We start from the raw sequence: 19572 nt of genomic DNA on the forward strand, positions 1-19572 counted from the left end.
GCAACCAAACCTTAACATGAGGTGCGGCAATGGCGGATTGCATTCACAGAGGTGTAAAATGCAAACAGCAAAACCAAAATAAAAAGGCGGCTCTTGTATGGCCAGAACATTAAGGCTGAAAATAAGCCAAGCAAGCTAAAAAAGAAAGTAATGTAGAGTCATTATTTCATGCCATAATCAGGCTTTTTACGAACAGTTAATATAAATGTATTGGCACAGATAATGTTCCTTAGAAATGACAGAGATTTTTCAGCTTGGAGCTTTTCCAGTGAATGTCTTTTTACAAGTCCATAGTTGTTTAAACTATGGTTAATGAGAGAGTGGTACCTTGGCATGTTTTCACTAACCAAACAAACCACAGTTCCCTGTGTCTGGATGTCATGGGGCACTTTGACTGGTGGCCCAGCTGCACCCTTGTCTGGGCAGGAATAGCCTAACTTCTGTTGTCTATGATCTGGTAACCTTTAGGTTAAATTACTGCAACACATTATATGCAGGGCTGCCTCTGAAGATGGTTGGGAAACATCAGCAGAATTCAGCGGCCAGGTTGCTCACCGGAGCCACAGAGTTTGAGCATATTACACCAATCTTGGCCCAACTGCACTAGCTGCCAATTTGTTTCCAGGCCCAATTTAAAGTGCTGGTTTTGACCTATGAAGCCTTAAATGGCTCAGGACCGCAATACCTTAAGGATTGCCTCTCCCCATATGAACAGACCTAGATCCTGCAGTCATCATCTGAGGCCCTTCTTTGTGTGTCTCCTCCTCAAAAGGTCTGGAGGGTGGCAACATGAGAATGGGCCTTTTCTGTTGTGGCTCCCCATTTGTGAAATGTTCTCCTCAGGGTTGCTCGCCTGGTGCCTTCATTACATATCTTCAGGCACAAGGTGAAAATGTTTCTTTTTAACTAGGCCTTTGGCTAAATATTTTAAACGTCTTTGTGGGAGGGGGGTTATTGATTTGTTATTGTGTATTTATTATGTATTTGTGTTCTCATTTTGTATTTTTTATGTTGTGAACTGCCCTGTGATCTCTGGATGAAGGGTAGTATACAAATTTAATAAACAACAACGTAAAAGGAACAGCAGCAGGCTCTTATGCTTTGCAATATTTGGTCAAATATTTTAATAATGATTGGAACTTGAAAAATAGTTTCTGCTGCTACATTTGACAAGAGGATATTGACTGGTTTTAAATTTGCAGGAATTTTGGTGGCAGTCAAGACAGCATATGAGTAGTGTCTAATAATATTTCCATCAGTCACTGCAGCACATAAGTGATATTTAATGACATGTCCATAATCCCTACCTTTCGACACCATTTAATTTCCATTTATGTTTCCTTGACATCAGCAGCCCACCACCCCACGCTCCCTGGAAAAGAAAAGAAAGAGCAATAATTGTATTCAGTCGTATGGATTTCAAGGCTCTAATATCCAAGCCCACAAGTCACTTCTGAATGTTCTCCTTGTGTGATCAGCCAAAAAAATATTGTTGAGGAAATTTCAAAACAGGGGAAGTGTATGAAACATGTTCCCCAAGTGCACATCTGAAATTTACAACCACATGATGAAATGACGCCGTTGGTTTAAGTGGCTGTAGAAAAGAAAGAAATACCTTAAGCCCTTCAATTCAAGTGACTGTCCCCTTGCATTTTGTCAATTCTGTGCAGACAAAAGTTGTGCTGTAACAGGAGAGGGGAACCTGTGGCCCTCCAGATGCTGTTAGACTTTGCCAGCCCTAGTCAACAGGACCAATGGTCAGGGAGGAGTGTGGATGTTTGTGCAGAGTTGGGATTTGACACCCCGCTTTATCACTCCCCTTAAGGAGTCTCAAAGCGGCTAACATTCTCCTTTCCCTTCCTCCCCCACAACAAACACTCTGTGATGTAAGTGGGGCTGAGAGACTTCAGAGAAGTGTGACTGGCCCAAGGTCACCCAGCATGTGGAGGAGCAGGGAAGCGAACCCGGTTCACCAGATCACGAGTCCACCGTTCTTAACCACTACACCACACTGGATCTCACACACCACACTGGATCTCAGTGGGCGGAAGAGGAGGAAGCCCTGATAAATCATAAGCTGTTTTCCCAGCTTTATTATTATTATTTTTTTTTAAAAGCAAGGGAGCAATCCAACACCCAAGATCTTCTGGGATGAGTGGAGTTTGAAACAGGTGAATCTCTGTCTGAGTCTGGGCTTAGCTGGGGCTAACCCAGTTCAAGTCCCTCATTCCAGCTCAGTTAGTGCAGCTGGCTTAGCTGAGGCCAAGATCAGCGACAGAGCATGTTTTCACTGTGTCTGGGGCATGCATGCCTGTTGCAGCCTCTTCACACTGCCCTGCCAGCGCCCCCCCAGAAAAAAAATGGGACCATTGCCCCAGCAGACCCACCCATGTTACACCCCTGGCCAAGACAAGTCCCCCAACAAGGGAGTGATGGGGGCACAGTGGGGCAGGGGCGCACTCACACCTGTTCCAAACCCTTTCCAACTTGGTCACATGACCTAGCAACCTAGCAGAAGTTACACAGCTGCCTAGATTGAACCAGCTCTGACTGTTGACGGCAGTAGGCTTTCAAATACCAGTTTTTGGGTAGGGAAAGCGTTGTTGTACACAAATTCGGCTTACGGGTTTGGCCACTGTGAGGGCAGGATGCTGGCCTAGATGGGCCTTTGGCCAGATCTAGTAGCCTTTTCTAATGTTCTTAAATAAACAGTCACATTCCCTGACTTCCCTGGCTTTTTTCTGGCCCACGTAGGACCAGCCTGGGTAGTTGGCCTTGGTGAAGATTTGACGTTTTCATCCCCAAAAAGTTTTTGATTTGAGTTTCTACTGGAATGAGGCTGCATTTTAATGTTGTACTAAATCTTGTTTTTAAGTTGTATTTTAATCAATTGTTTTTACCTGGTGTTAGCCGCCCTGAGGCCAGTCTTGGCTGGGGAGGGCGGGGTATAAATAAAAATTATTATTATTATTATTATTATTATTATTATTATTATTATTATTCGTATAGGATAGGCCAACTACTTGCTACTAACCACAAGAGCTCGAGGTAATATACGGTAGCTTTGAATATCAAAAACTAGGGACAAAGAAAATGAGATGGCCCACAACTTCCTGCTCTCCTTGACAGCTTCCAGAATCTGTGGTTCTCAACATCCTTCAGAGATTCTGCTAGGAAATGCATTTCCACAGTGAACAGCATGGTTTTTTGGCTCTGCCACCTTACTGTTTTGTAGCTCAGTCCTTTTAGACTGTAATTCTGTACTCACATCAACATGCATCCAGATCTTGTACTTTTTACAGATATCTGCAATAGCTATAAGTGGATCAAATGCCCCATAGACCGTAGTTCCTGCTGTGGCGCTCACGAGGAAAGGAACAAATCCCTGCAGGGAGGAAACAACAACAAAAACAACAGGAAAATGTTCCAGTGGAGAAAATTTCCTTTAGACATAGATACTATTTTCTGAAATTGAGCGTCTTTCAGTCACAACAGCCCTGTTGGGAAGTGGCGTGGAACGGAGGCTTAATACTGTTAAAAATTTTGGGGGAAGGCAAGGATCCCCAAAACTCCTGGGTGCCAAATCCTCCTAGTTATTCCTAGATTTAGTGAAAGTTAGAATTAATCAAGGTTTGATTAAACTGTGCCATACAGTTTAAATGCTGGATGCATTTAATGCTAACAAGCCAAGCCAGCCAGAGAGTGTGGGTCAGTGGAGGAACAAAGCTGATAATGGCTGGAGTCATTAACTCACCAGGAAAGCCTTCAAGAGAGCGAAAACTATGCCACACCAGGAGGGGTAGGGGCTCTCCTTCAGTGTGTGTTAGTGGACATAGATGAAAGGGATTAAAGGGTGTAGGGTTTTGGACTGGAGGAGATAAGCCAGGGAAATTGTTTGAGTCTGTTAGCTGTGAGAAGGAAGAAGAAGGCGGGGGAGGGGAGGAACATCATATTGGCTGGCTGTGATAGGCTGTAACAAAGAGACAGAGAGCATGACTGATTTTCTGTCTTTGAGACCCAAGACTGCTGCACCTATGGGAGAAGCAAGAGACCCTCTTGGGGCGTAATGCTATCCACACCTCCATCATAGGCTCAGGTGATATATATGTGTGTAAATAAACCATATATCCTAAAGACACCACAGTCTCCGCTGTGCCTCATTCCCAAAAGGAAACACGAACCCTAGATAAGCACCCAAGATCCTTGGAATCACATGCAGAGATTGGGGAGGCGTGAAACAATATCATTAGGGCGAGGCATACCAGTAATCACAGACTCAACATCTAAGAAACATGCCTGATTTATGCTGCCAAGCAAAGCTTAGATGTTATAAGGGACTGCCACTTGCACATCTTGGCTTCCTCTTCCTACATGGACTGGCAAGAGCTCTCTAGTGTTTCAGGCAGGACTATTTACCCAGTCCTATCTAGAGATCCTGGAAGGGACTGAAACTGACACCTTTTATTTATTTTATTTTATTGGTACACTGCCCTATAATACCCTTAGCAAATGGGCTTATCCACACTGACCTTTCCTCCACTCTTTCAAGGAACCATCCGAGCTTTAAAGCTATGTGCCTGAGTGCACATTCTTCTTCTTTTGCTCCAGAGCGCTCCCTGTGAAAACTTGCTCTTTAAATCTCAATCAGTGCAAAGGGCAATCTGCTTAAAACCCAATTGAGCGCTAAAGAGCGGGTTTTTGTAGGGAAAACTCTGGGACAAAAAGCTCTACCAACCCCCCCCCCCCGAAATGCTCAGACATGCAGCTTTTAAGCCAAGATCTATGCCTGGCGAGAGTGGAGCAAAAGTTAAGTGTGGATAACCCCAATATTGTGACCCATCGACATCCTTTTACTGTAATTTGCTTATGTCATTGATGCTTCCGCCTGCAGGTGGCAGCAAACTGCTAAGGCGACAAAATGTGTCCAGATGTTTGGCTTTTGAATAAGGCTTTTCCTGGCAGGGAGTAAAAATGAGCATCTGGAAAGGCTAGGTTTACTTTGCAGTTCTGAACTCTGTTGAACGACTTACACTCTTCTGGCCTCAGCTGGACAGTGTAAAAAACAGTTTGTTGAAAACCAGACAGTTCAAATTTTTTAAAATCGTTGAGAATGAATGTGGGACTTTCTACATGCAAAAATGCATGCTCTCCGACAATGGGCCTGCGCCTCCTACAATCACAGGGTCTAGACTAGAGGATGGAGAGAGCTCAAAAGAGTTGGGGTGACCCAACATTCTTGCACACGCACACTCAGTGAATCACTTTGTGATGCCTACGTTATTTCGGAATAGTCTATTTTTCGGATAGGTTTCTTTCAGTGCATTGGTCCAACTCATCATTAGCTCTCATTTCAAGTGCGGGGTGGGGGGGAATCTTTGTGTGCAGATTTATAAGGCAACTCAACTTTTAAAACAATGATTGAAATTCCATAGGCAATTCCCTTGCCTCACTCCCCAAAACGGTATGCTTTCCTATACACCTACAGATTACTGACTGTAGGTGGAAATCTACTTGCCTTTTGCTTTGCCTCAACAATTCTCCTTTCAAGATCAGATGGAATCATTTTGCCTCTGCAATAGAAAAGGGAAAAAAGAAATCAAAATACCAGCGTTTTGCTATTAGCTCTTTCCGTCCGCTACTCAGGTTAGTTAACTTAGATAAGATAGTGATTTATGAAAAGTTCTACCCACCATTTATAAACTTAACTAGCCACTTGGGAAGTGATTCATTCCACCCTCCGTCATCTGCCTCCTTAACTGATTTTGAGTCAGTTGAAGAGGTTTGCAAACAGGTCCTGTTTCTTAGTACAGTACTATTAATAATAATGTATACTTTACGCTATTTATTTTTTTGCAAATCTGAGTGTTTATGTGAATCTCAACTTATCCATAGTGAAGTGGGTGGAAAACATCAAATGACTTAATGCAGAGTTATGTTTTTTTAGTACATTTGATGTACTCAAGGGCCCTTGCTCCTGAACTCACAGTTCACTAACTAATGTCCACATGGTGCTTGACAGATCTTCGGCAACCCAAAAATGTATTGCGCAGGTCACAAAATATATAACTCTGCTGGTACAGCCCTGGGGCCATGAGTTTGGCTCAACAAACCTGCTATAAACCACTTTTTGAACTCTCTGAAAAATGCCCAGCATCTATGTGGCAGAGCTTCCTTAGCCCAACACGGGGCAAGGCTATATTACATGAACAGGCCATTTGATTATTTTTTTTTATAAATCGTTCTTTCTGCTGCATTCAAAGAATGGCTATTCCTGCTGTTATTCATAAGGCTGTGCTTACCTGTCATCACACCTGATCAAAATCACACTGTCAGTACCAATTCCTAAGGCTGCTGCTCCTTTCTTCACAGAAAAATGACTCTGAAAAAGCACATGGGTTATTTTTGCAATGTTTACAGCAGCTTCGCTTCTTCAGCTGTAAAAGAATCATGAAGCAGCACCTAGGGGAACAATCCAGCAAGCCCTTATTCCTGTGCAAATGAGGCTCTGTTTGCAAGCCCTGGTGAAATGAATGGGAAGTTCTGCGTGGAGACCTTAAACATCTATAGCTTGACTGTTCGGTGATTAGGTGTTTAGTCAACCACCGAATGCAATTTAATAAGGGCTGGCAGAACGTATGTGGAAGAGCTTTGAACTCTGAAGTGCTAATGTTGCTAAATGCTCTCAGATGGCTGTCTTTTTCTTGGACACCACAGGAGTTACATTAGTCTAGTCTTCCCCAACTTGGCATCTTTCAGATGTTTGGGACTACAGCAACAGTCCCAGCCATTGTGGTCAGCATGGACAGCGCCATGTTGGGGGAGGCTGGATGAGATGGACATAAATGGAAGCTACAAGAGGTCACCACAAGATTTGACAGCTTCATAAAAACACACCTTCCCAACATAACTGACACAGCACATTTCAGAAGGAGGGGAGTCATAGCTCATAACTCATTTGTATGCAAAAAATAAACAAAGGACTCTCATGTTACAGTAGGAAAACGACTATGTCTTAACCCAAAGGGCGTTTGAAGGAGCCTGGTTTAATCAGCAAAGAAGTGAGGCTAGCAAAAGGTTGAAAGAGAAAACACCTACATGCTCCGATGTGAAGGCAACCAGTCTTGGAATAGCTGCCATTCCTTTCTCTTTAACTTCCGGGAACATCTTGAAACGTGCAATCAACATAGCATACATGTTAGATATGGCACCACCTGGAGTCCACAGTAATACAGTGTTACTTCCTCTATTCATAACGGCACAAAAGCTTTAAGCACAAACTGTACTGGTCATGCAACTTTTTCAAAACAAGAGACATTTCTCATATAGAGGGCCTGGCTTGATCTTAGGTAAGGGAACCCGTTGCTCCATTTCCCACCCGCTATGGAGAAAACCCACTGAGCATGTCCTTGAGTCCGCCTACAGTAGATTGGACCTTGGGCTGCACTCTAGAACAGGGCTGGGGAAAAGTGAAAAGTAGCCCTCCAGACCACTCTGCCTGGCCCTTGGGACTCTCCCCAGGACATGTGTTCCTGAACTGAGATTATAGATAAACAGGTAAAGGTAAAGGACCCCTGGATGGTTAAGTCCAGTCAAAGGCAACTATGGGGTGCGACGCTTATCTCACTTTCAGGCCAAGGGAGCTGGTGTTTGTCCACAGACAGCTTTCTGGGTCATGTGGCCAGCTTGACTAAACCGTTTCTGGTGCAACAGAACACCATGACAGAAACCAGAGTGCATGGAAACGCCATTTACCTTCCAGCTGCAGCGGTATCTATTTATTTACTTGCACTGGTATGCTTTTGAACTGCTAGGTTGGCAGGAGCTGGGACAGAGCAACGGGAGCTCACCCTGTCGTGGGGATTCGAACCGCCGACCTTCTGATTGGAAAGCCCAAGAGGCTCAGTGGTTTAGACCACAGCGCCACCCACGTTTATTATGCCTATTGCTTCCCTAGACAGAGAATGGAGAGATGCGGTGTGTGCATGGAAACCTTTCATTATTGCATGGCTGGAATGTAGCCTACCATACTAAGGAAAGAGTTGCATCTGTGGCTTCTTTCCCTTGCCCAACACTGCCATGCAACCCTCAGAAGGTTGCCCATAAGGAAACATGGCCCTTGGACTTAGAAAGATTCCCCACCCTTGTTTTAGATACTTCCAAGTGCCTGTGGCTGCATATTTATTTTGGAAATACCCTGCTTGCCCAATGGCTCTATATACACTGCGTTTGATTCCAGCCTAGTTAGCTGTACTTCTCCCATTGGAATGAATGGGGGGAAACTGTCCCATTGGGAAACTGACTTTCTCTGGTGAGGGACCAGATATTCCTTCCATGTCTGGACACCCCTTTCTTCTGGTCAAATGTCAAGTCCCGTATGGCAGATAACCAACATGATTCCTTTGAGATGTTGTTGGAGTACAAGTCCCATCATCCCTGACCATCAGCCTCACTGGTTGGCGCTTATGGGAGTTGGAGTCCAACAATATCTATATGCACACTGGCTGTCCCAACCTGCAGTGTTCACAGAGTGTAGGATTTCCCCCAGCAGACTAGTTGGAGAAGGCTGCCCCAAACTATTTTGAGAGGCTGCTTTTGCCTGAGAAGCAAAATAACCAAACACAAATTTACAGGGCAACTTGGATTTAAGGACAGGAGAGAGAGTACATTTTCCTTGATATTTGTGTTTCTATTCCTATTTACTAAAAGTCTCAAGAGAGCACCACTACCTCATTAGTAAATATTAAATAAAATAGCTGTAATTCCTTTCTTTCATTTCAGAACACTTCAAAAATATTTAATGTAACAGAAGAACCGGGCAAATGTCTCTTCTGATTAATTTCCCCCCAGACTGCCACTTTGGCTGTTTACGAAGCAGAAGGAAGTATTCAGCAGGGACAGATATTAATGTCTTTAATAATCATGTCTCTGGACTGCCATAAATATGCATTTTTATGTACCCAGGAAAGGATACTCAGGATTGTGAGTGAATGAACGCCCTTCTGAATCTTGCAGACTGCAAAGTACATCATACATTACAGACATAAATAGGTTTTTTTTAAAAAAGATCACTCACCAGGTGAAAATATCCCATCACCAGCACCTCCTGGCCAACCAATGATTTCTCTCATTTTCCTTAAGGTGACATATTCCAAAAGTACAAACACTGGAGCAATTTCATAGGTGAACCTGAAACACAGCAGTGCCCATATTTTATTGACCTGGTTAAGATATGGGCAGAATGCCCCCCCCCCCCCATGATTTAACTACAGTCATACTTTGGCCTAAGAACAGTCCTGTTAACAAATGATTCGGGCAATGCACTCTAGAAAACCAGAAGTAGGTGTTTCGGCTAGCAAACTTTGCCCTGGAAGTCAAATGGAAGTCGACCGGTGGAAGGGCACCAGTGGCAGGAAGCCTCATTGGGGAAAGCACGCCTCAGTTTAAGAACGTTTTTGGTGTAAGAACGGACTTCTGGAATGAATTAAGTTCGTAAACCGAGGTACTACTGTATAACATAGCCTCCTTTAGTGGAGTGGGATGTTTCAGTCCCGCCTTTTAAAAACATGAATGAGTTTTAGATTTTTCTCTGCTTTGCTTTGTGCTGGTTTTTAATGCATGTGCCATTTATGTATTTGTTGCAAGTTGCTTAAAAAGAAGTGATGAATAAGTTTAATTAACAACAACAGGCATTCCAAGACTGATACAAGTGTGAGATGTAAATAAAGGGCAGATTAAGGAACTGAAACCTACAAGTTACCAGTTCACACAATCCCAGAGGAAATACAAAGATTTACCTATATCTAGTGGGGCTTAGTGATGTAGGAAATAAAGGTTTTGACTTGGCTCAGGGAAAACCATGTTCTAATCCTCACTCAGCAATGAAGCTCATGCAGCGACCTTGAGGCAGACACTATCTCTTAGTCTAGCCTCCCTTACAAGGGTGTTGTAAGATTTAAAGGGGCAGGGAAGAGAAACAGGCTGTAAGCTCATTGGTGGAGAAGCAGAATAATAATACATTTATTCACGTAAAACACAAAATAATTCTCTGTCGCATTTCTTGAAAGTTGCTAAGTTTTGAAACTGTAATTTTTTTCATTGGGAAACAACACGATTGCAGTGATTGTAATGGCCAGACTAAATTTTTCAAAAGATATCTGGACTCAATAGTAAGCTTAGACAGACCCCATAAATAAAAGCACCAGCAAATTCACATACTTACATATTAGTGTTGGCTGTAGAAGTTAGCCAGTCTGCAGCCAATCCGACCATATCCAGTCCAGTTGAAAGCTGATTGAAATATCTGGGATGTCCTGCATAGCATTGAAAAAGTGGATGGCATTTTTTTGTTTCCAGCGAATCATGTTTTCTTAATCACTTTATTGAAACGTTAACTGTATATTTCGCTGCACTGCAAAAGCGATCAAAGCATGAGACACGAATGCCACATTGCTGAACTTCTTGTCTACCTACATTTGCACCATATACCTGCCAGCACATTGACCCATGTAATCCATCTAGCCTTCAATGTGCCACAAGCAGAAAGGAGACGTTTAAAGGGCAAACGACCTGAGAGAACTGACTGGTTTTGCCTGATGTCAGATTCTTAGACTTAAGCAGTGACTCAATCCCTGTAGTCATATAAATCTATCCAAAGAAAACCCGAGTACCAGACCTGATGTGAAGAGACCCTAACTGTTCCTGGACGAGGACCAAGCAGATGAGACTCCTGTTGGCTGTAAGTAACCCTGCAGGCCTCCAGCCAGCAGAGGGCAGGGTTGAGACTAACAGATAGGGGAAAACACACTTTGTGGCTTTCTCTCAATCTCCCAAGCTCCACCCCTTCCTGTTCCTTGTGCGCTCTCTCTCTCTCTCTCTGCTGTAGAATGCAGCCCTGAGAAACTCAAGTCCGCCATGTAGGCTTAGGATCTGTAGACATCTTTGTAATAATAAAAAAGTGTTTGCCAATAAAACCTCTTTGTGTTTTATTTACTCTTTTTAGTAATGCTAGTTTGTGTGAATGAGACAGAATGGGTGGTGGTGGGACTGAACAGCTCCAGCTTCCAAGCTTTTAAAATCTGCTATATATGAACTGTTTAAAAAACCAAGAACTCAGTGACATGCTGATCATCTAAACTGCCAAGCACGAACCCTCTGAGAAGTGACACACCATCTGTCCCAAGTCTTCACCTCCCATCCCCAACAACCCTTGCTAAAGACACACCTAAGGAACCATCAGCGTGACCTGTCTTACTCAATGTGGCGCATCCCAGTCAGGATGCTTCCTGCCCTTTAAAATTCACAGTCCTTGGAGAGGAGGCAGAACTTGGCACAAACAGCAAGCAAGACACTGGGCGCTTCCAGACAACCTGTTCATTGAGTATTCCCCTGGATTTGTTTTTAGGGAGATTAGATGAAGTTGGCTACAGTGGTACCTTGGTTTGCATACGTCTTGGTTTGCACATGTTTTCGATTACAAACACGTCAAACCCAGAAGTGCGTGTCCCGGTTTGCAACCTTTTTTTGGATTACAACCCTTTTTTGGGGGGGATTACGAACAACATTTTTTGGGAGGCCCCATTGGCGAAAGCGCGCCTTGGGTTACAACCTGTTTTGGTTTACAAACGGACCTTAGGAACGGATTATGGTTGTAAACCAAGGTACCACTATACTTAATGAGCATTAATTCTGATTTTTTTTCAGGGAAGTTAAAACAACATTATATCAAGACAAGTGGTATTCCACACTTTTCAGGGGGCCTGTTGTGTAAGACTTCCCAATCAACTATAACTGTGTGACCTGAATTTGTTGATATGTGATTGCCTATTGCCAAGGCAACTTGACTGCTACCTGGGAGCTGTCCTTTGTACCTGTATCGCCTCCTTGCTTGCCAGCATGTAGAAGAACGAGCTCCATTGGCCCTGACCCTGTGAGGCGTCGTGGCCAAGGGAGCTTGTTTCTCGGCTGGTGGGTTCCTTCACCCTCTGTGCCCCCCCAGTGTGCCCGGCCCCCGGCACTCGCACGTGCACACCCTGGCACTATGAGCTCATGTGACGCCCCTGAGGGCCCCTCCTCTCCCTTCTGGTAAAAGATGCCTTCAAACAGAGGACTGCCCTCTGTAAAACAGGATATGTAGTCAGCCTACTTTCCTTGTATTCCCCAGCATGCAAGTGTTCCTCCCAAAATGCAAGGGGTATGTTCATGGATGTGCAGGCATACACACACACACACACACACACACACACACACACACACACACAGCATTGGAAGGCCCTGCTCCATCCTATTTCCCTGTCACTATTTGAAAAATCATATGTAATGAGACAGCCAGAAAATGGCTGACCAGGTAGTGCTGGAAGAACGATATGCTAGTACAGAACTTGCGCTTGACAAATATCCCCTGACCTTCTGTGGAGTACAACTGTATTATTTCCCACACCATGCTGTTCTGTTGCACAAAGTGGGTCTCCCTTGGGCCTCAACATTAACGGGGAACATTAATTGGCCAATTAGGCTGGTCTTTAGTCAAAGTCACCTTGGAATGTTCTTTAACACACATGCAAACATAGGAGGCTAAAACTGGTTTGCTCAGGCGCAGAGAGAGAGTGTGAAAAGAGAACTGAGAATGAGCAATCCAGGTCTTGGTAGGTAGGTGGCAGGTGGGGGAGAAGTAAACAGGCTGTGATGGCTGGCCTGGGATTCGGACTCGGATGCTGAACCTGAGGGATCCCAGCCTGCACAGGATTCCCCACCTCCAGAACCAGCTGAGCCGGGGCTGGGGCATGAGCCTGAAAGGTCCTCACATGTGTTGGATCCTCAGGTGCAGGCACCAGCTGAGTCTGCTCTGGCTCCTGAGGTGATGGAGGACCCATTGCCTGCAGGTGCTCCACTCTCAGCCCCATCAGAAGAAGCTGAGGTTGCCTCTGGGTCCAGTAACCCTCCAGTGTCTCCTGAGCTGCAGAGGCTCAGGGCAGAGAGGCGGAGGGAACTAAGTTCCCGCAGGAGGAGTACTTGCCAGGCCAGGCGGGGTGAGTCACCTGAGGGTCAGGGCTGCCCTATGCCTCAGGGAAGATAAAAGCCAGCCAGCCCCAGTCCCAAGTTGCGGGAGCAACATTGTTGGTAGCCAGTTCCTGCCTGAACCCTGTCCTGCTTTCCTGCTGGAGCTCCTGACCTCACCCAATTCCCTGCCCTGCACCCAACTTCAGCTTTGACAAATTTGCCTCCATACTGCACCTCCATACTCCATACTTCATACTCCATACTGCACCTTCGACCTCAGACTGGACTCAGACCTTACCTCACAGTTAACCCATGGGACCAGCACACAGGCATTACAATGAAACTGTAATGCCTGTGCTGTTATGAATAGGCAGGTTGCCACAAAGACCTTATGCCCCAATCCAGAGGAAGCTAGTGACCTAGTGGCAACCCCATGCATGCCTACTGTATAGCTAATGACATCCAATTAATATCTATGAGACTTCAACTAGACTAATCTTCTCTGCCTACGAGAAGAAACGCCATGGTGCATCTGCAGCAGCACAACTGGACGCCTTCATCTGCCCCAGCTGCAACAAAACTTGTCTCTCCCATATCAGTCTCTACAACCACAGCAGGCACTGCCTGCAACCTTCCAGCAGCTTGACCTCACCCGCAAAGGCGCATTCCTCCATTGTCTCCCAAGACAGACAGGTGCCAAGCAAGTCTGTAGTGTTTTCTCTTCCACTACAAAGTGCCCCTTTCAAGGCTGACCTTCATGTCCTGTTGCTCAGGAAAGGGTGCAGATTTGCAAAGCTATTCTCAGGGGTGGTGATCCTTGGGACTGGTAGGAAGGGAACCCGCACGGTAGGTGGAGCCAGAGCCAGAGATGGGCGGAGCCAACTCTTTCCAGTTTTGTCCCCATCCACTTCTCTGCTAAGTTCTCCACTGAGATGGAGGAGCAGGAAGTTGACAGGCAGGGCCAGCCTCTGGCCTGCATGTAAGTAGGACAATGGGCAGGTGGGAGCTGGCTGAGGTTGGAAGGACAGTGGCCCATTAGCCCCAGTGCACCAGCCTCCATTGACTACTGCAGAGATCTGACATAAGCCAAGGTGAATGGTTTGGAGGTATCTCTAGATACTCTCAGCACACCATGTAAAAAAGCATGCATACTGCCAGGAGCAAACCAGGGAGTGCAACTGGGCTATGATCCTGCTCTACAGAATACTTATCCTGCTCTACGAAATACTTATCAAAATGTTTAATCTGGACCTGAGCAGAAAAATGGATTTCTGGAACCAGTTTTCTATCTAATCACAGCTCAATAAAAGCTCGAAATGATAAGCCGAGGTTTGCATTTCCTTCTCCTCTTTAAAGTCAACTTCACGGTGCCTTGTAGCAACAGCCCTTTGGAAGACCTTTGCTCACATGCCACATGTTGTCAATGAACGCTATATTTCAGAGGCAGAAGCAGGCCCATGAGCCAAGGAGCTTGCTGCGGCTTGTAATAACCTCTAATGATTACAAGAGACAGGGCAAAATGAGCAAATGGAACTCTCTGCCGACTGCTTTCCGCCGTGAGTGAAGGGGCTGAGGATGGCATGCAGATTGCTCAGACACCAGAAAATACAGATCATTTCTCCCTTGTCAGAACACACAGTTATGAAGCCCTGAATCTCCTGGTAATTGTGATTTTAAAAACAAAAACAAAGAAACAACAACAAATAAACGTAATTCAAGTAAACATCTTTGCTGTGTCAGAATGATGCATGAGAAAATAGTCAGTGGCCTGATAAGTCCATTTACAAGGCTTCTCGTTGTTTCGATTTGCAGGTCTTTCGCAGCCCTTTCGGAGAGGTTTTGAAACATAAAGGAAATGTTCCCGAAGCTCAGTAGGGCCACGGAACACCCTTGCCTGGCTACATCCGAAATAAAGCCCTATCTAGGTTTCGATACCAGCAAAGAGAGAGAAAGATTAAGAGGCGCTTCAATAGCATTGGATGATTACGAAAGCAGGCCAGGAACACCTGTTCCAACTCAGGCAAAAAGAACATCGCTGCCTGCCTGCCTGCCTGTAAGGTGGGAGATACAGAGGAGCTATTAAGTAAAGGCATACAAAAACCTAAGAGGGAAATTATCAGTCTCCAGCAGTCTTGTATCAGTCAGACACACACCCCACACAAAGAATTCAGCCCTGTCCGTCATCCATGGTGCGGGCACACAAAGGCTCAGAAATCAGGTTGTGTGGGTGAAGCAAAAGGAGGGAAATTAGGGGTGGGGGAAGCAGCAGCAAAACTCATTATTCTCTTATAAATGGAGTCCCTGCCTCACCCTTCTGAGGCAGCCACTTTCGCTTAAATGATGTTGACTGGATAGAAGTGCCTAGCAGCCACAAAAGAGCACTGGTTCTGCTACTTGGCCTTTTTCTTTGTTATGTTTTTAAAAATATAATAAGAGCAATATGTCTCCTTCCACCAAGGCAGGGGTAGGCAATGTGAAACCCTCCCATCCTCCCTAGCCCTTGGCCATGCTATGCCAGGCGGAAGGCACGTGTCAGCTACCAGGGAATTTTGCTTTATATTATTACAGTTATGTCCCACCTCTTCTCCAAAGAGCTCGAGGTGATGTGTTTATCCTTGTAGCAGCCCCGTGAGGCAGGTTAGGCTGAGAGGCAGTGACTGGCTCAAGGTCACCTGTGAGCATCATGATCGAGAGAGAGATTTGGACTCTCGTCTTCCAGGTCCTTTTTGACACACTAACCACTACACCGTACTGGCCCTTAAGTTCAAGGTGGCCTAGATGGTTTGGCAACCACCCAATGACCCTGTGAGGAATATTAGAGTGAGAGAGACCCTGTGGGTCTCCCTGGTCCCAGTCCGACAGGGTGTGCTTCTACATGACATGGAACCCAGGCCAGCTAGACATTTGCTTGATATGTAGCCTGCACATTTTTCTTTCATTAATAACTGTGCACAGGGAAGGTTGCACACACAGGAAGGTCAGGCTGACTTCTTCCCTTCCCAGCGCGATCAAAGCCAAAATCCACTGTATCTGAATATCAGTTGTTGGGAATCAAAGGTAGCTAGAGAGCTGTTGTGCTCATGCCCTGATGGAGGGATTCCCCCAGGATTCTGGTTGTCCACTGTGAGAACAGGGTGCCAGCCTAGATGAGTCACTGGCCTGATCCCCCTGCAGATCCACCTGTGGAGAGCCAGTGTGGTGTAGTGGTTAAGAGCGGTAGACTCGTAATCTGGTGAACCGGGTTCGCTTCCCCGCTCCTCCACATGCAGCTGCTGGGTGACCTTGGGCCAGTCACACTTCTCTGAAGTCTCTCAGCCCCACTCACCTCACAGAGTGTTTGTTGTGGGGGAGGAAGGGAAAGGAGAATGTTAGCCGCTTTGAGACTCCTGAAGGGGAGTGAAAGGCGGGATATCAAATCCAAACTCTTCTTCTTCTGTCAGTGAGAACAGCAGGCAGCCGTTTAACAGAAGACCACAAAAGAAACCATCGGCGTAAAAATGGATAGAACTGTGCTGCAAGTGTATTTTCCAGTATAATCTATTTCAGAAGCAGTAATGAGGGGGGTGAGGAACACGTCATCTTCCAGATGCTGGACTACAGCTTCCATGATCTCTGAAAACTGGGCATGCTGGGAGCTGGCTCCAACAATATCTGGAGGGCCACAGTTTCCCCACCCCTGCTATGGGCCCTCACTTGCCCTTACTTCACCTAGCCAACAATGACCCTGCAACAACATTGGAACAGCAGGAGATGGGAAATTAGTATCGCTTTCACATGCATTCTTTTTAGATTCCAGGTTAATATCTAGTACCAAGTTTGAGGACCATTACCTATCTCTCTCTCTCTCTCTCTCTCTCTCTCTCTCTCTCTCTCTCTCTCTCATCTATCTATCTATCATCTATCTATCTATTTGTTGATTTTCATAGGAGGGAAATCTTTAGCAGAGTTCAAACATACAGGAAGAAGAAGACAACAGAATGGCAAAAGGTGGAAGTACAGTGGTACCTCGGGTTAAGTACTTAATTCGTTCCGGAGGTCTGTTCTTAACTTGAAACTGTTCTTAACCTGAAGCACCACTTTAGCTAATGGGGCCTCCTGCTGCTGCTGTGCCGCCGGAGCACGATTTCTGTTCTCATCCTGAAGCAAAGTTCTTAACCTAAAGCACTATTTCTGGGTCAGTGGAGTCTGTAATCTGAAGCGTATGTAACCCGAGGTACCACTGTACTGCAACAGAAGCCATAAAGCAGGAGAAAGAAAAAATAGGATTATATGGGAGCAGCTCAGCAGTTTCCAACTCAAATGAACTCCAGGAGGGGCTGTGATCTTACCATGGCTGAGAACCAGTGCGCCTCCATGCGCTGCTGGGACTCCAACTCCCATCAACCCCAGTCAGCATGGCCAATGGCCAGTGGTCATGGGAGCTGCAGTCCAGCATTGTCTGGAGGACCACAAGTTCCCCATCCTTAATGTAGGGGGGAAGGGATAAAATCACCAGAACTGGCTATTCCTCATCCACTCAAACTGCCTTCCTGGAAGAGGCCAAAGGACAACATAGTTCAGCCAACGTGCTCTGCAGAACCAGAAGCAAGACACCTCCACCGTGTAGTAGGGCTATCATTTTTGGCTATTACTTTTCAACATCAAACGCAGCCACCATCCTCACAGCTTCGGATGGGGAATTTCATTGCTTGGAAAGCGGGGACCAGGTAGACTGACAACACCAGGCCTTCTTGAGCAGAATGTTTGGTTCGAATCCGGCTTGGAATTTGCAGCCCGAAAGAACTATTTCAGAATCCAAGCTCACAGCAGCGCCCCCTGGCGGCCTGATGTTTATCTCCTGCTTTTGACATACACCGATTCCACGGAGCATTTCTACGCGTGCTTTACTCCGATTTGCCAAGGACGTGCAGCGGGCCCGTTCACATGCGGTGCTAGGCCTTTGTTCTTGTTCTTGCTCGCCCCCCACTGCCTCTGCCGCTTATGTTGCCGCTTTTCTCCCCCCACCCTCCTTCCCTTTAACAGCAAAACCCCGCAATGCATGGTTTAAATCGGATTGATTGCTCTTTAGAATGCATTTAGTACGAACTCTGCTCACAGCCGTCCCCCGCCAAACCAGAGACAGACCCGGATGAAGAAGCCACTCTACTTCACACAGCCACTCAGGGCTTTTATAAATCGGGAGTAGCTGAATTTCCATGAACTACACTTTCCGCCCTCCCTGCCTATTGGTCACGCTGGCTAGGGCTGATGGAATTGAGTCATGTTGTCGCTTTCGTATTTCCTTCCCAAGTTTCGAATTCAGGGTTGCAAACAAAGCGCAATACAAAACTGGAATCCCTTACCAGGGAGAAAACCCCATCGAAATCGGCTCACCTGACTTCCGATTAAACAAAGAAGAGCGCAACCGATGGGCAAGAAGTAGGTTAAGTTTATGGGGCTTGTGAGACAACAACGTAAATCTCTGAAATACATCTTGATCGATTTAAATCCAGTTGAGACCAGCGGTGGGACGAGACCTATTGAAAACTCAGAGGGCCTTACTCCGGAGTAAATGAGCTGCCACAAGCCTGATTGCTGGAAAGCCAATCCCTCTGAAATTGAATTTTCAGGCTCTTCCTGCATCTGATGGAGCGGACTGGAGCGCTTGGCAATGTAATCCTGCGCATAGAATCTCATTGAATTCTATGGAGTTTCCTCCCAAGCCTTTAGGCGCCAGGCAAAAACTTTCCTCTCATAACCAGGCTTTTGGTTTTTAATAATCCGGGTGGGGTGGAATCATAGATTAAGAGTCTCCTGCGCTACCGACTGAACCATGTTAGTATCGCAGGGGATCATATTTTCGAGTGTTTCTCTCGTTCTCTGCTACAGAATCGCACAAACCTTCTACGTGGCACATCGGAGAGATAGACTTGGTGCAATCCCCTCCCTGCTGCGCTCATTTAGGGGCCTTTTCGCTCTCTCTGAGCCAGCCACGTCGGTGCAGCCCGTTGTGTGTGTTGTTGTTTAGTCTTGTCCGACTCTTCGTGACCCCATGGACCAGAGCACACCAGGCACTCCTGTCTTCCACTGCCTCCCGCAGTTTGGTCAAACTCATGCTGGTAGCTTCAAGAACACTGTCCAACCATCTCGTCCTCTGTCGTCCCCTTCTCCATCTTTCCCAACATCAGGGTCTTTTCCAGGGAGCCTTCTCTTCTCATGAGGTGGCCAAAGTATTGGAGCCTCAGCTTCAGGATCTGTCCTTCCAGTGAGCACTCAGGGCTGATTTCCTTCAGAATGGTTTGATCTTCTTGCAGTCCATGGGACTCTCAAGAGTCTTCTCCAGCACCATAATTCAAAAGCATCAATTCTTTGGCGATCAGTCTTCTTTATGGTCCAGCTCTCACTTCCATACATTACTACTGGGAAAACCATGGCTTTAACTATACGGACCTTTGTTGGCAAGGTGATGTCTCTGCTTTGTAAGATGTTGTGTGTACACTTACACTTATGATCACAGTCCTTCCTCGATATAACCGACTCCTTGTACTTCTGCTAACGCACCTGCCCATCCTCCTCCTAGGATGGAGTCCTTCATTC

At 45.9% G+C, this 19572-nt stretch overlaps 1 protein-coding gene across 3 annotated transcripts in view; it reads right to left on the bottom strand.

Annotated features, from left to right (window-relative positions):
• The window catches only part of GAD2 (glutamate decarboxylase 2), a 35384-nt gene that overhangs the window by 8376 nt on the left and 7436 nt on the right, over positions 1–19572 (bottom strand). For all 3 annotated transcript variants that reach the window (XM_028750774.2, XM_028750773.2, XM_028750775.2), the window contains 7 exons: positions 10220–10310; positions 9074–9186; positions 7096–7211; positions 6300–6379; positions 5516–5570; positions 3269–3385; positions 1308–1372 (listed from right to left, as the gene is read on the bottom strand). In XM_028750774.2, coding sequence (XP_028606607.2) covers positions 1308–1372; positions 3269–3385; positions 5516–5570; positions 6300–6379; positions 7096–7211; positions 9074–9186; positions 10220–10310 — 637 coding nt within the window. The remainder of the gene's footprint in view (positions 1–1307; positions 1373–3268; positions 3386–5515; positions 5571–6299; positions 6380–7095; positions 7212–9073; positions 9187–10219; positions 10311–19572) is intronic.

Source organism: Podarcis muralis, chromosome 12, assembly GCF_964188315.1.
Source record: "Podarcis muralis chromosome 12, rPodMur119.hap1.1, whole genome shotgun sequence".
NCBI classification, from domain to species: Eukaryota; Metazoa; Chordata; class Lepidosauria; order Squamata; family Lacertidae; genus Podarcis; species Podarcis muralis.